Raw genomic sequence first — 14,028 nt, 5'->3', positions numbered from 1 at the left:
AATTTTTGGAAGGTCATTTTGGGGTCACTAGGGGTCATTTGAGGTCAAATTAGTAAAAACTGTCGGATGAGCATGAAACTTGGTGGGTACAGTCAACATTTGGAGTATAACTTTTGGGAGGTCATTTTGGGGTCACCAGGGTCATCTTTGTAAAACTGTCGGATGGGCATGAATCTTGGCAGGTACAGTCGCCATTTAGAGCCCAAATTTGGGAAGGTCATTTCAGGGTCACCTGAGGTCATTTAAAGTCAAATTAGTAAAAACTGTTATATGAGCATGAAACATGGTAGGTAGGGCCTACAGTCAACATTTAGAGCCAAATGTTTGGAAGGTCATTTCAGGGTTACCATGGGTCATCTGAGGTCAATTTAGTAACAGCTGTCACATGGGCATGAAACTTTGTGGTACAGTCTGTTTTAACATTTGGAGTCAAATTTGTGGAAGGTCATTTCTGGTCACCAGGGGTCATTTGAGGTCAAATTAGTAAAAACTTTTGGACGGACATGAAACTTGGTGGATGCAGTCAACATTTGCAGTCACATTTTTGGAAGGTCATTTCGGGTCACCAGGGGTTATCTGAGGTCAAATGAGTAAAAACTGTTGGATAGGCATGAAACCTTGTGGGTACAGTCACTATTTAGAGCCAAAGTTTTGGAAGGCCATTTCAGGGTCACCTGGGGTCAACTGAGATCAAATTAGTATAAACAGACAACACTATTCTTGACATTGGCCTATGTATTTTATTTTGATCAGTTTCGGCCCATTTCTATCCAATTCCACCCGATTCGATTCATGTCGCTAAATAGTAATTCCCTAAATTGATTGATGTATTCTTATATGCTCTGCATATGAGATGTACCCATTGAATGTGATCTGTCAAGAACAATTACTTTCACTGTTACGAAAAAGTAGAGCCACAGCGCCATTGGTGCTCTTGTTATACTGAGGTTATTCATTGTGACAATTAATTTGTGACGAATATTGCTTGTGACAAACTACGTAGATGTTGCAAGAAAAATTCTGAAACCAATTATACTTCAACATCCAACTTTTATTTACACAAGTTATTTCAAAATATTTAAGTAATATTACATGCTTTAACTTAAAGTTTAAGCCATTCAAGAAATCCCCCTGTGCACTGCTAAACACTATAATGATCATGAGATGGGTAGATAGATACCCTATAGTTGTTTGGAATGCAACAATCAAGAAGAATATAACATTGAGAAGCCGGTTTTATATGACCCAGCCACCCATCTGTGCATCTAGAGAACACCCAGATATTTGTCCAAACAAGTGTGTGTCCTGGACACCTGTTTTCATTTATCAACGGAGCAATTACCGAATAGGGTGCAACTCTACTAGTCTCATTACAAAACTTTCCTACCCCAACATTAAACTCCGTAAATGAGGACTGGACTCAAGTCTAGCAAGTTGCACCCTTTTGGGTAATTGTACTTTTTCAAGTCTCGTTTACATCATTGGAAAGAAGACCAAACCGTTCTGCATATGGATTGCACCATGAAAGCCACACACCATTATGGAAGATACTAACTTAATCTCCCACAAGAGTGCAGATTTCAAATGGAATCACTCATTCAGGTAACCTCATTTGAAATCGCACTCTCTGTGTAGGAGATTAAGGTCATGTCTTCCATAGGCAGTGAGTATTTCATATGCAATAGCCCATTATCAACATCGAATGAAAACAACACAATTGAAGCATGATCCACTTCAGCAAAAGTAGCAACATTTTGGATGTGGAGTTTTTGAATTTGTATCATTGCTATTTTGGCCACGACAATAATTATGGCCCATTATCCTTCCTTTACTATTTGAGGAGGTCACTTTTACTTGCAGAGATTTCCTATTCCTAGTTCATGTATGCTGTTACTGTTGACAACGACAATAGTGCTTCTGTGTATTGTTGAAGAGTGAATTGTTGGAGATACCCAAAATGTCTCATTGAAATTATCATGACTTTTATTAGGCCAAGATGGTTTCTCTGTAAAAATCACATATTATACATGTAATCTGTATACCTTCCTCGATTAAGTAATTTAGATATTGCTTTTTATTGTATCTCTAAATGTAATGACTACAAGATTAAAAATATACATTTTCAGAAAGGAAATGATGCAAGGAATCTAACTAGCGTAACAGATTCCTGCACAAATTAACAGTTTTTGAGAAAGTCTCAAAATGTGATTTCACTTTACTGACTCGAGGAAGGTATGCAAACTATAGCTTACTAGCATTTTCAGTATAAATGATTCAAAATTTGACTTAGTACAATTAGTCAATAAATTATATACTAATGTTCTACATTTTGCTTATTAAAGACACAATAACTAACATACATAAAATACAATCACGTTATGGCAGGATACACTGAATGGATGGAATTGATACATTGTATTGTAAAAAGATGGAAGGAATATTAGTTATTGAAGTGGACGGATTGAAATCACATACAAAAGTAATGTACAAATATTGTATAATGAAGTATCAGTGGGAGAATGCACTATTGGAAAACTATGTTTTTACAGCATTGTTTCAATTTATTAGCCATTTTTTGACATAAGTTTGGAAGCTGTACAATTTGATAAAAGGAATTGGATGGAAGGCAACCTTAACACTACACCACTTCCTGATGTTTCAGGATTCAACTGAAGGAATATTCACCAGGTTCCAAGAAAGCCTCTGGTATGATATTTTAATGAACTAATTTGCCCTTTGCTGCTTTATATACTCAGGTGTGGACATTTTTACACACATACATGTGAAAATTGTAAATTTGCATATAAAAGGGCAAACAAGTTTATTAATTACCGTATTCATTCCATTAACCGCCCAGGCTATTTTTTATAATCACAATTACCTTGATTATAGAACATAGCCAAAGTTATTTTTGGTAGACGCTATTTTTACATTGTTAACATAATTGTATGTACGTAAAAAATAGCCCAAAATATTCATCCATCATCATCAATGTGCCGTATGTTTCAGACAATGATCCAAATTTGCATATAGGCAGTTAATAATATCAGTTAACTTGTTGTATAGTCACTGTATGGGTGCTTATAGGAGCATGGGCGGTTAATGGAATGAATACGGTACATGTATCATTGAACATGAACATAAATTATCATATTTACAAATATTATGAAATATGTTCAATAGATAATAATTATTATAATAATAAAAACTTTTATTTTGATATCATAGGTACTAGTACCTAACCTAGAGATTTGAGGAATTGGTTGCTGCTTCAACCTGCCATTGTCCTATGTACAGAAGGCACTCTTGTATTTACACATTTGAATTATAATATTTATTAGACTCCTACTTCTTTGATGGGGCTATAATTCCTTCCAATTGTGTCTGAAAATAAACAAAACATAAACCAATTGTTAGTCAAAGTAAAAACTGAATAGTTATGTAGGATTTGCAGGTTTTTGGAACCTTTTTTTCCCCACTTAGCCAGCAAAAATGGCAAAGACTAAAAAATATTGTTTCACTTTTTACATCTCAAAACAAATCATTAAAGGGCCATAGCCTCATCCCCCACTTTTTAAAAAAAAAAGTTTGAGATTTTTATGCTAGGGATTCTAGCTGCGCCCTGCAACTCAACCAAATACGCATTTTGATATCATTGTAAACATCAACTTTCTTACAGTTTTGTTACAGAGAGCATCATAACCTAAAGGATGAGTTCTGGTTTGTGAATGACTCATTTAAATACCTCTGTATACATAACAATGTATGTTCATTGTTGAAGAGTCTTTTTGTATATTTTTAAGGGTGTTCAAGAGTCTTTGTATAAAGGATGCAATATGTAAATCTAAGGAGAAAATGACCATTGATGGCACAACAACCTGTTCTCAATCAGACATAATTAAGGCTTGCACTTTGTAGTAATGAACACCTCATCAATCTACTTTTGCAGAACAAGATGGTAAAGCATCCATGCACATGCAATTCTATGCTCAGCAATGAATCAGGATTCATCTATTATGCTTAACTAGCAGGACACCCGCGCTACGCGCGGGTCCCCGCTAGGTGAGTAAATTATTTATCTGAACCTGACCCTCCTTAAGCCTACGTTTCCATTTGAACATCTTTCTTTCTTTTTAGTTTCTTCTACATGGGCCAATTTTGTTCCATTTAAAAAAAATTTTGCTGCAAAGCTTGCGATTTTCCGTTGACCATGTGTTTTTATTTATTCAATCCCGTTCCCGTTATTTTCTAAATCTATCCTATCTTACATTTCCCTTTTAGCTTCTTTTTTTTATTTGCTGCATAGCTTGTGATTTCCCGTTTTCATGTTATTTATTTAATTCTGTCCTCAGTTTAATAGCCTTTTTATTTAAATTTCCTGATCTTATTATAGCTTTTTTTCTTACATTTCCTGAAGAACCCACATACTCGTACAGCCTGTTTGTCCTCATTTTGTTTTCTTTTTTATTTATAGTAGGCCTACCTCTTCATGTTGTCTGTACTTTTTAACACACATCTTTTTCCCGTATTTATTACGCTACGGTCGTTAATATCATTCATTACGTGTTTCTGCGTCGTTTACGCGTGCCATGGCGTAGTGCTGCGTTACCTGTGCGGTATCGCTGCGCTACGCGAGCGGCTTGGCATTAGATACGCCTGTGCGACGCGCAGGGCTAGCTTAGTAACTGACTCCTTTTTTTGTTTACCTAGTATAGCAACAGACCACATTTTCACTGATTTTGAGGCAAATTCTTGACCGTTTTCAACCAAATTTTCGCATTACCGTCTCCGTATATTCCTCGATCTCCCGTATGAATTTGGTGACATTTGGATCGAAACTGACGGAGCCTTTATGTGCATACATAGATAGATACATACATAGATACAACATTCCCCTATTTATAGTAAGATGCTAATATGGCACGCTCACCTTCAGCTGTTGGTTGGTTCGTTTTAAGAACTGCAGCTCCTCAGCATGTTTCTTCTCTTCTACATTACGTCTCTCTGCCTCACGCTTCTCAATAGCATCACACTTGGCCTTAAGTTCGTTGACCTGTCTCTCAAGCTCTCGTTTGTCTTCTTCCAATTCTTGAATCTAGATCAGTCATTTGTGAATAAGAAACAAAATTGAATTTACATTTGTTGTTATAAAAGAGATTGATTATTGGATCTACAGGGTGTCCCAGAAAAAATTACCGAGCGAATAAAATTGAATGTAAATCGAGAAATAGACATCAGAATCAAAAATTTAAAATGTAGCACATAGCCTATTTTGTTGTGCATCACATACGAAAATTTTATTTGATTCGGTTGACTGGTTGCGAAGAAACGAACGATTACATAATGCGTGCATAAATTAAGTTCATTCAAGTTTGATCAACAGGCGCTTTTTTTCATACTCGCTCACCGCTTCCTAAAGTTTGTATATCTCATCAAATTTAGTTCACATTATCTATAATCCGACGGTGTTACATGTACGTAATTCATGCTTTCACTGAAGATGAATAACAGTTTGTCCGAGAAAACTTTGACTTCTGCAATTGGACGCTTTCTAACTTTAATTCTTTATGTTGTGCAAATATGTTATATTTTAACTTTCCAAAGAACATTTGAGCCAAGAATGACATTATGATCAAGTGCTTACAGCTTTACGTGTGATTTTTGATACCACGCAACATTTATGTTGAAGTTTTAAAAGATTTAAACTTTGCATTATAATTTCTTGGAATATTCCAAAAATATTAATGTGTGTTGTGTTAACAGATAGTTTGATATTGACTGCATATTTTCCAAACTTTGCATCACACCTGTCAATATCACAATTTGGATGATCCAAAAGTTGGACATCAATCCAAGTTTCATATACCAAAACCATACCTTCTTTTCCATGTCAAATTTTCCCTGTTCTGCCTGTAGTGCTTTTCGCATACCAAAAGCAACACTGCTTTCATACAAGGTCTGGTACGCTGCAATAGTCATACGAATCTCATCTCGTACTCTTAGTAAAAGGAGACCGCGCTCTGCACATTCAATGGTGACTTGACGAATTAGTTCATCTGCAAATGTGAGAAAACATCAATAGAGGAAAATGAAATGGTGGTACTGGGTACGGTTTGCCTTTGTCAGTATGTTCAATTCAAAATCCATGATAATACCTGGCAAGTGAATGAAGGACAGCTTGTAACTTTCACACCATAGTTATGGTAATTGTCAACTGATGACTAAAGCATGCACAGAGTGGATATAATGATCTATATTTACAGGGCACAGAAAGTTGCTTCTTATAATGCGTTAAATTTTCTCATCATAAATAGTCACCTACATATTAGGACCTATTGGAAGTGTGTGTGCTACACAACAGAGTGTTGCAGAACTGAAACTACATGCTGATTTTACTTAAGCAACCCATACATTTTAAAAACAACAAACTTCCAGTAGATACACACTTTATCAAAGCTTACCAAAACATTGTGAGTAAAGTTCTCTTCTAACAGGGCAAATTCCAGTCTCCCTGGCTTGTCTCTGCTGTAACCTCATATCCAGCTGTTCTTGTAGGTTGACAACATCCAGTCTTGTGGCTGGAGTACTGGACACTTGCTGAACCCATAACTGACCATTCTCAGTCCACTCCCTGTGGAAATATTTGAAAGTTTTCAAAATTGTTAAAGAAGAAGACAAAAGCCAAGAAATAGTAGTAAATCACACTGCCAAAAACCATATCTGGCATTGACAGGAATTAAAGAAATCACATTCTTATTAGCACTCAGATGTAAATTATATTTCCATTATTCCCTAGAGCCATATCAAACATTACACTTCTTACTACTGTACCACAGTGTATAATCTGCAACATCACAGAACAAATCTGTTCTTTTCATTGCAATGTGCACTGCAGGCAGGGTATGGTAATATATGCCCCAAAAGGCCAAACTTTCTTGTGTGTCAATCACGGCCTAGATGTCTTGGTTTACAAGAATCAAAATCCATCGTAGTCACTGCACTTACTGTATGATACAATAAGAGAAGTTGATTCTCGCAACCGAATTTTACGAGAATCATTACGAGAATCGATTCTGTGATTCTCGTCGAAATCTAGGCCCTGTGACATTGTTCAAAACAACAAAAAAGCACACTTTGAGGTAAGAGGTTGAACTGGGGGGTGATGATCTTTGAGAGCTGATGGCATACCGGTAAAACGGTCTTTCAGAGCTATGAAGGGTTTTCTTGGCTTTCTGGTTGAAAATCACTTTGAATAAACCAGAAATGTGAAGAATGAGCAATTTAGTGATCTTTTAGAGCTGAAATTTCCAAAATCAAGGGTTTTCAATGCGCTGTTGTGTAAAATTCAGGGGTCTTTCGGAATTGCATTGTCCAAAAACATTGGTCTTTCAGGGGAGAATACCTGTATGGTCATGTGTGTGGGTGGATAACATTTGCATCATCTGAAGTTCACATAATAATACGTATGAACAACTATTATAAATAGCTCTTATTGGGAATGAGGGTGAACCATTATTACCACCTCAGTTCTCCAGAAACATTTTCATCAAAACTGTTTATCACTTTACTATTACCAATCTACTACCAATTGGACCAATCCCATATATGTGACCTGCTACCACGAAATCGGCGTAAAGTCGCCACGACTTTATACCGTACTCATTTTGTTGAGCTGGTATTTTTGAGATATTTGGTCTGACTATTAGTTGATGGGCTATTTCATTATAAATGACAACATTGAGTCCCAAAAGGGGTCAAAATTCAAACTCATTTATTTCATGCAAATTCATTATCATTTCAAAGTTCAGATGGTGTGTCGATAATTCTCAAAATATTAGAGCGTCAAACCCTCAGGAACCATTAAAAAAATTAAATTGAATTTTTGCTGTGTAAAACATAGCTGCCGTCTGGAGGGACATTTTTTAAACAATTTAATACACAACTTTGAAAGAGTATATGTAACCAACATTGGGTTCATACTTATTCATATTTAGTCTGTAATAATTGTTGTATGTTCCTTTACACTTCAGTGTCTTAAATATGCCAGTTTCAATATAAAACAATTAGTAAATTGATACTAATCCAGATAAATGGTGCAAAATTACTACATATTTTAAGGATAAACTTTATCTTCACATGAAAAATTCATGAAATAGTCATTTTGTCCTGCCCAATAGCTACACTGATGCATAAGTGAGTATTCTGCGTCAATCTGTTGTACTAGTCATGGAAAACCTAAAATAAAAGACCCCTCCTGTGTCATTTGTTCTGGATAGGACACATTTTTTAACACATAATAAAGCATACTTTAACTTTAGAAATAGCTGCATCAATATTATTGCATCAATATTATTGCATAAAAGATCCCCAGCATTTAAAATCCACTACAAACAGGGTTAATATTCTGGTTAAATTAGGAATATTGCAATTTTTAGCTAACCAAGTTCAATGCAGAATAATATCATATGTGTTCTCAACAACTGGACAATAATTTGAACACTAAAGTGGTTTGTAAGCATAATTTGCAATAAAATGCAAAAATTTCTTGTGGGTTTGGCTCTTTGAAATTTTTATTTTTTAGTTTGTTTACCAATTCATGGAAATGACATAATTGTGCTGGAGAGGACATTTGTTAAATTGCAAACAGAATCGTGGATACAGGCTTACAAAAATGCAACAAATACCAAATCATGTGCCACCTTGGTAGAAGGAAGACCACTCTTCCTCTACAAATTTCACATTCTATGATATAATCCTTCTTATTTCAACAATTAGTAATTAACTTCAGTTCTGGAGAGGACAAATTTTTAACGCGGAACTGTGGTATCAAGAACAAGTGGTCTACTGTATGTAAAATAAATGAATTCCTCAATCAGTGCCCTGTCCCATCAATTGGTAATATAACACAGATTATACAGGTAGGGTAAGGGTTTATATTTCCTCTTTAATGTTAACAAAAATGGAGGCATGAATTGGAGAGGACACTCATTTTTTATTTAACATAAAATGCCAATTTTGCAAGAATCTCTGAATTTTAACATTTTTGCACCAATTTTCACCATTCAACTTGCATGATGTTCCACACATATCATATTTTCATTGCAACAAGCACATTGCCATAGAATGTACCTAATTTTTCAAAGAATTTATTCAGAATACATGGGCAAAATGAAATGGGACTCCAAAATTGGGTTAAAATGTACCTTTTGGCAATTTTTTATACAAAAAATAGACAGAATTCTGTAAAAATGCTCATGTAGCTTGTAGTTTGTGGCATACTTAGAATTAAGTTAATAACACTGCATTATCACCCTAATTATATCAACCAGATATGATAAAAGCCATTTTTGTGAACGTGTCATTTATAATGAAATAGCCCTGATGTTCATTGTTTGCCGCCCGCCACCTGTACTGTACAAACCAGTAATATTATCCTTCGTGAATGGCCCATTGTGCCCCCATTCACAAACGACATACAGACATACTTAGTGGCTTTAACAGGTGAGTGAACACCAACGCAGTAGCCAGGACATTTTAAGTGACTAACACCTTGCGACTTTACGCTGATTTTGTGGTAGCAGGTCACATATCAATTCGAAATTGTTAACTTTAACTCGATATATGTACCTTGGTGGAAGGATTGAGTTGAGGATTTCATCTGTTTGCTGTGCCTTCTGTGCTTCTACTGGAGGTAGCTTACTGCCTCCCTTAGGAGGTGGGTTGGGTACTGGTCCTGTGTTAGTGGGAGGTTGTGCTGTTGTTTTCAAAGCACGAGCCTGCAATGAAATAAAGGCAAAACAGAATGACATAGTAAGTAAGAATTACGCTCTCTTTTTAAAGCACATATGGATAGTGCTATCGTATGGATAGTAAATCAACTTTTTAGGCAGTGTTATCCACCGAGCTATTTAAGGTTAAAATTACGAATTTAACAAATTAAACTTTTGCATCAAGGTTAAACATGTTCTTAGCTATACAAACATACCTTTTATTTCTTCGATCAAGCTTTATTTTGTTCCAAAATCCATTTTTGTATTGCAATTTTTGACATAAAAGAGCTGAATGCAAAACAGGTGATGCAAACTCCAAAACTTTCACATAGCACAAGCATTTGAAGCCTTGATTTACACTCGCTTTGACCGTGATTTACGCTTGTTTGACAATATTTTACTGCATGGCGCAATTTGCATTTATGGCGATCTACCCTCACTATATAAGGACTAAATTTTTACTTTTGCATCACGGTTTAGTTTTGCATCATGGTTAAAAAGTTGCCAAACACTTTGGAGTCAAGGTTTAATGTATTTGAAGGAGAGCAGGGCTTCGATAAATGAGGAAAATTATGGGGTAAAAAACAAGGTCAAAACAACTTTTTGAAAACAAGTGAAAATGGAAAATAATCAGAAAACCAAGAAACGTGTCTTTATAAAATAAGCATCACTTCCGTCACATGAAAAGATGACCAGATGAGTGAAAAGTTTGAGAAATATTTGAATTTTCTCAGAAAAACTGTCACATTTTTTGAGAATTCGCCATCTTGAATGAATGCAGAATTGCGTCACACTGTAAAATCTATGTCAATTGCACTTGAAAAATGAAGCGTAAATTACCGGCAAAACGTGCGTACATCATGCGCTCGTGCTACACGAAAGTTTGGAGCTGGTATCACCGGTTTTGCATCAAGCTCTTTTACATCAAAAATACCTAAAAAAACATGAATTCTGGAACAAAACAAAGCTTGATCAACAGAATAAACGGTATGTTTTTGTACAGTTGAAAACAAGTTTAACTTTATTGAGAAAGTCTAATTTGATAGATTAACAGTTTAACCTTATTTAGCTCAGGTGGTCTAAAAAGTCAGGATCGCTGTTACATCTATGTTCAGTGAACTTGAATGGCCAACTCTTCAAGAAAGAAGAAAAGCCTCAAGATTGACAAACCTGTACCAGAAATGAAGAACTTTTTGTCACAGCAGCAAACAAAAGGCTGATTCCATCGAGGAGTACCCGCATACATCAGGCATGTTACAAACATCTGAATGCCAGAACAGAAACATTTAAAAACAATAGTCGACTGGAACGCCCTGCCCCCAATGCCATCGAATCTACTTCAACAACTCAATTTAAACTAAGCCTATCTAAGGAAGGTTGAAAGCACATCTGCAGCACATCTAACTGACCCTGACCCTCCATAGGCTCCATTGGCGTGATACTCTACGGAGGCGGCGCCAATTACAAAGCAGAACCAGAAACCGCATTTATTTAAGATGGTGAATTTCTTGAAAAACACAGTATATTTTTCTTTGAAAAATTCCCTCATCTTAGATAATAAATTACCAAGTTGCAAAACTGTTTGTGATAAAAACTCAAACGGTGGTGATGGAACTGCAAATTTCAGTCTTGCACACTTAAGGGGGTACTACACCTCTGGCCAATTTTGTGCCTATTTTTGCATTTTTCTCAAAAATTATAGCGCATCAATGGTGACAAATATAAAGATATGTATATTATACGGGCAAGGACTACAACTATTGCACTGAAAATTCAGCAACTCAAGGCAAGTAGTTATTGATTTATTGATCAAATATTGGTTTTCCCTCATTTTTGACTGTAACTCCACAAATGTTGTCTGTGCTGAAATAAAATTTCCAGTGCAGTAGTTGTAGTCTTTGCCCCTATAAATATCTTACTTGTCAACAATGCTTTATAATTTTTGAGAAACATGTAAAAATAGGCACAAATTGGGCAGGGGTGTAGTAGGCCTACCCCCTTAATCATTTACAAAAGTTGCAAAACTTTTTGTGATAAAAACTCGAACAGTGGTGATGCAACTGCAAATTTCACTTTTGCAAACTTAATCATTTACCGAGTTACGCTGCATATTCACCTCATTTTTTTCAATCTTAGTGATTAAAGTCTAAAAATGAGCAAAAAAAACCCAGTAAAAAATATTCAGGGACCGCAAAATAGTGAGCATCAGTTACTATGTCCGCCTAACAAAGTTACATCGCGTCAAACAAAAAAATCTTGCGTAAAATTAAGTATTTCTTGGTCAAACTGGAACATGTTGCGTCCATGATGTAGCGTATAGCTAAAATAATAGTTTCTCGATCATGAGCTGAGAGTATGAATGTGCGTAATGTCGCAAGTTTAGTGGAATGACACAATAGCGCGATTGATTGTGCACGCACAGCCACGGGAAATGCAGAGCGTGTGTGGTAGGCGTTGTACGCCGACGCAATTGTCATTGCGTGCCTAATGTTGAGCTCTCATGATGATAATCGAGAAACTATTATTTTAGCGTGTACGCAGAACCAATGTAAGGCGCGTGTATGCTGTCTTCAGTGATCGATTTTCGTTTATTTTTTTGTGTAGCAAAAACTGCTACTCACTTTCAGATTTGAGTAGCAATTCCAAAATAGTGAGTAGCAATTATTTTCACCACATTTTATGGCTTTTTTTGGATACCTTTTACCATCGCCAAACATTCCTACTTTCAGGGGAATTCCTGCCATAACTGCATCTATCTTTTTTTTTTCTCCCTTCTTGCAAGTTTGTAGACAAATGCAGTGGCCAGTCATCATTTTTCGTTCATTTTTTTGTGTAGCAAAAACTGCTACTCACTTTCAGATTTGAGTAGCAATTCCAAAATTGTGAGTAGCATTTTGCTATGCTAATCCAGGTAAATCGAACACTGGCCGTCTTCTGTAATGTACCGCGATACATTCGTGTGTTTATCGCGGCGCCACTAGCTTTTTTAGTTTGGCCAAGAAAAACTTAATTTTACTGTAGCAGAATACATGAATAGCCGTTTTCACTTGTAATTTAAATTTTGTTTTCAAAAAGTTGTTTTTCCCCCATAATTTCCCTCATTTATCGAAGTCCTGCCCTCCCTCCAATACATTAAACCTCGACTTCAAAGTGTTTGGCAACTGTTTAACCTTGCTGCAAAAGTACACCTTCATGCAAAAGTAATAATTTAGTCACTTTATAGCGAGGGTGGGCAAAGGAAAAGATCGCCAAAACTTTTTTAAGCTTACTTTACCAAATCAGTATCACTCAGTAAAACTTACCCTAGGTGTTTTCTTCTCTGTGTTTCGACTCACTAGCACAGGATTATCATATTTTACAAGCGAAGCGTTTGGTGGAATCATAATGTACTTTTTTTCTGTCGTAAACTATACACAAATGATTAATTTTCTACAAAAAAATAGGTGAAAACACGAGCAGTTTTCGCAGTTGTTGTCAGGTCAATGGGTCAATTCCATGGAAACAGTCGCTGTTGCGGTTTGCTTGTGTTCAATAGAATGTCAGTAAATGCGATGATAATACTGCTGGCAACAGAGACTGTTATATTATACGCATGCGCAGTGTAAGCAACCATTAAACAACAAGAACTGTCTTCAAAAAAGACATACCTAGTGTTGCGGAGTGTTCAGAAATACTTCGGGGAGGGGGAGGGAGTGGAATTTTTTTCATGTCAAAATTTTTTATCCCGCCCTCTTCGTGAACCCAAAACTTTTTGACCCCTCTTAAGGGGGGTCGATCTTTTGTGCGTAATTATAGAGGGCCAGGGGATTCACTCTATCATTAAAAAAAATATTTAAAGAGCCCTAGGAATAAAAATTGTAGTGTAATTCATGCCAGATACAATTTCTTTTAATGACAAAAAAGAATTTTTGTAATCAATCAAAAACCAAACGTTTTATACAAATTTTGAATTTAGCCTGAATCCATAAATATGGCACCTCTTGCCCTTTTTCAGGTCAAGGCTGTTTGATGCAGCGAATCATTGTTGAAGCTATTTCACATACCTGTCTAAAACACTCTAGAGAAAGAATTTTGCCATATACTGCTGAAATATCTTGTGTTGATTTGAATGATAATGTCTTAACCTCGTAGAATTTTAACATTGCGACGCTTGAGATATTCCCCGACTTATGCAATTTCATCATCGTATCAGTGTCTTTATTATTTGTTTGAGCCCTTTTCCAAATGTTCGTGCTATTTATACATAAAACGGCCAATC

At 35.9% G+C, this 14,028-nt stretch overlaps 1 protein-coding gene across 1 annotated transcript; it reads right to left on the bottom strand.

Moving 5' to 3' along the window:
* Positions 1–754: 754 nt before the first annotated feature.
* On the bottom strand, positions 755–13,284 carry LOC140158715 (33 kDa inner dynein arm light chain, axonemal). The gene is made up of 6 exons (XM_072181905.1): positions 13,073–13,284; positions 9,628–9,776; positions 6,462–6,631; positions 5,878–6,056; positions 4,931–5,095; positions 755–3,384 (listed from the first exon to the last, which is right to left on the bottom strand). Exons 1-6 carry the CDS (start codon positions 13,151–13,153, stop codon positions 3,346–3,348), a joined length of 783 nt encoding a protein of 260 aa, XP_072038006.1. The 5' UTR covers positions 13,154–13,284; the 3' UTR covers positions 755–3,345.
* Between the last annotated feature and the right edge of the window lie 744 nt (positions 13,285–14,028).

This window comes from Amphiura filiformis, chromosome 8, assembly GCF_039555335.1.
Source record: "Amphiura filiformis chromosome 8, Afil_fr2py, whole genome shotgun sequence".
Taxonomy (NCBI): Eukaryota; Metazoa; Echinodermata; class Ophiuroidea; order Amphilepidida; family Amphiuridae; genus Amphiura; species Amphiura filiformis.
The sequence above is the reverse complement of the archived record's forward strand: the minus strand, read 5'-3'. Positions and strand labels throughout refer to the sequence as shown.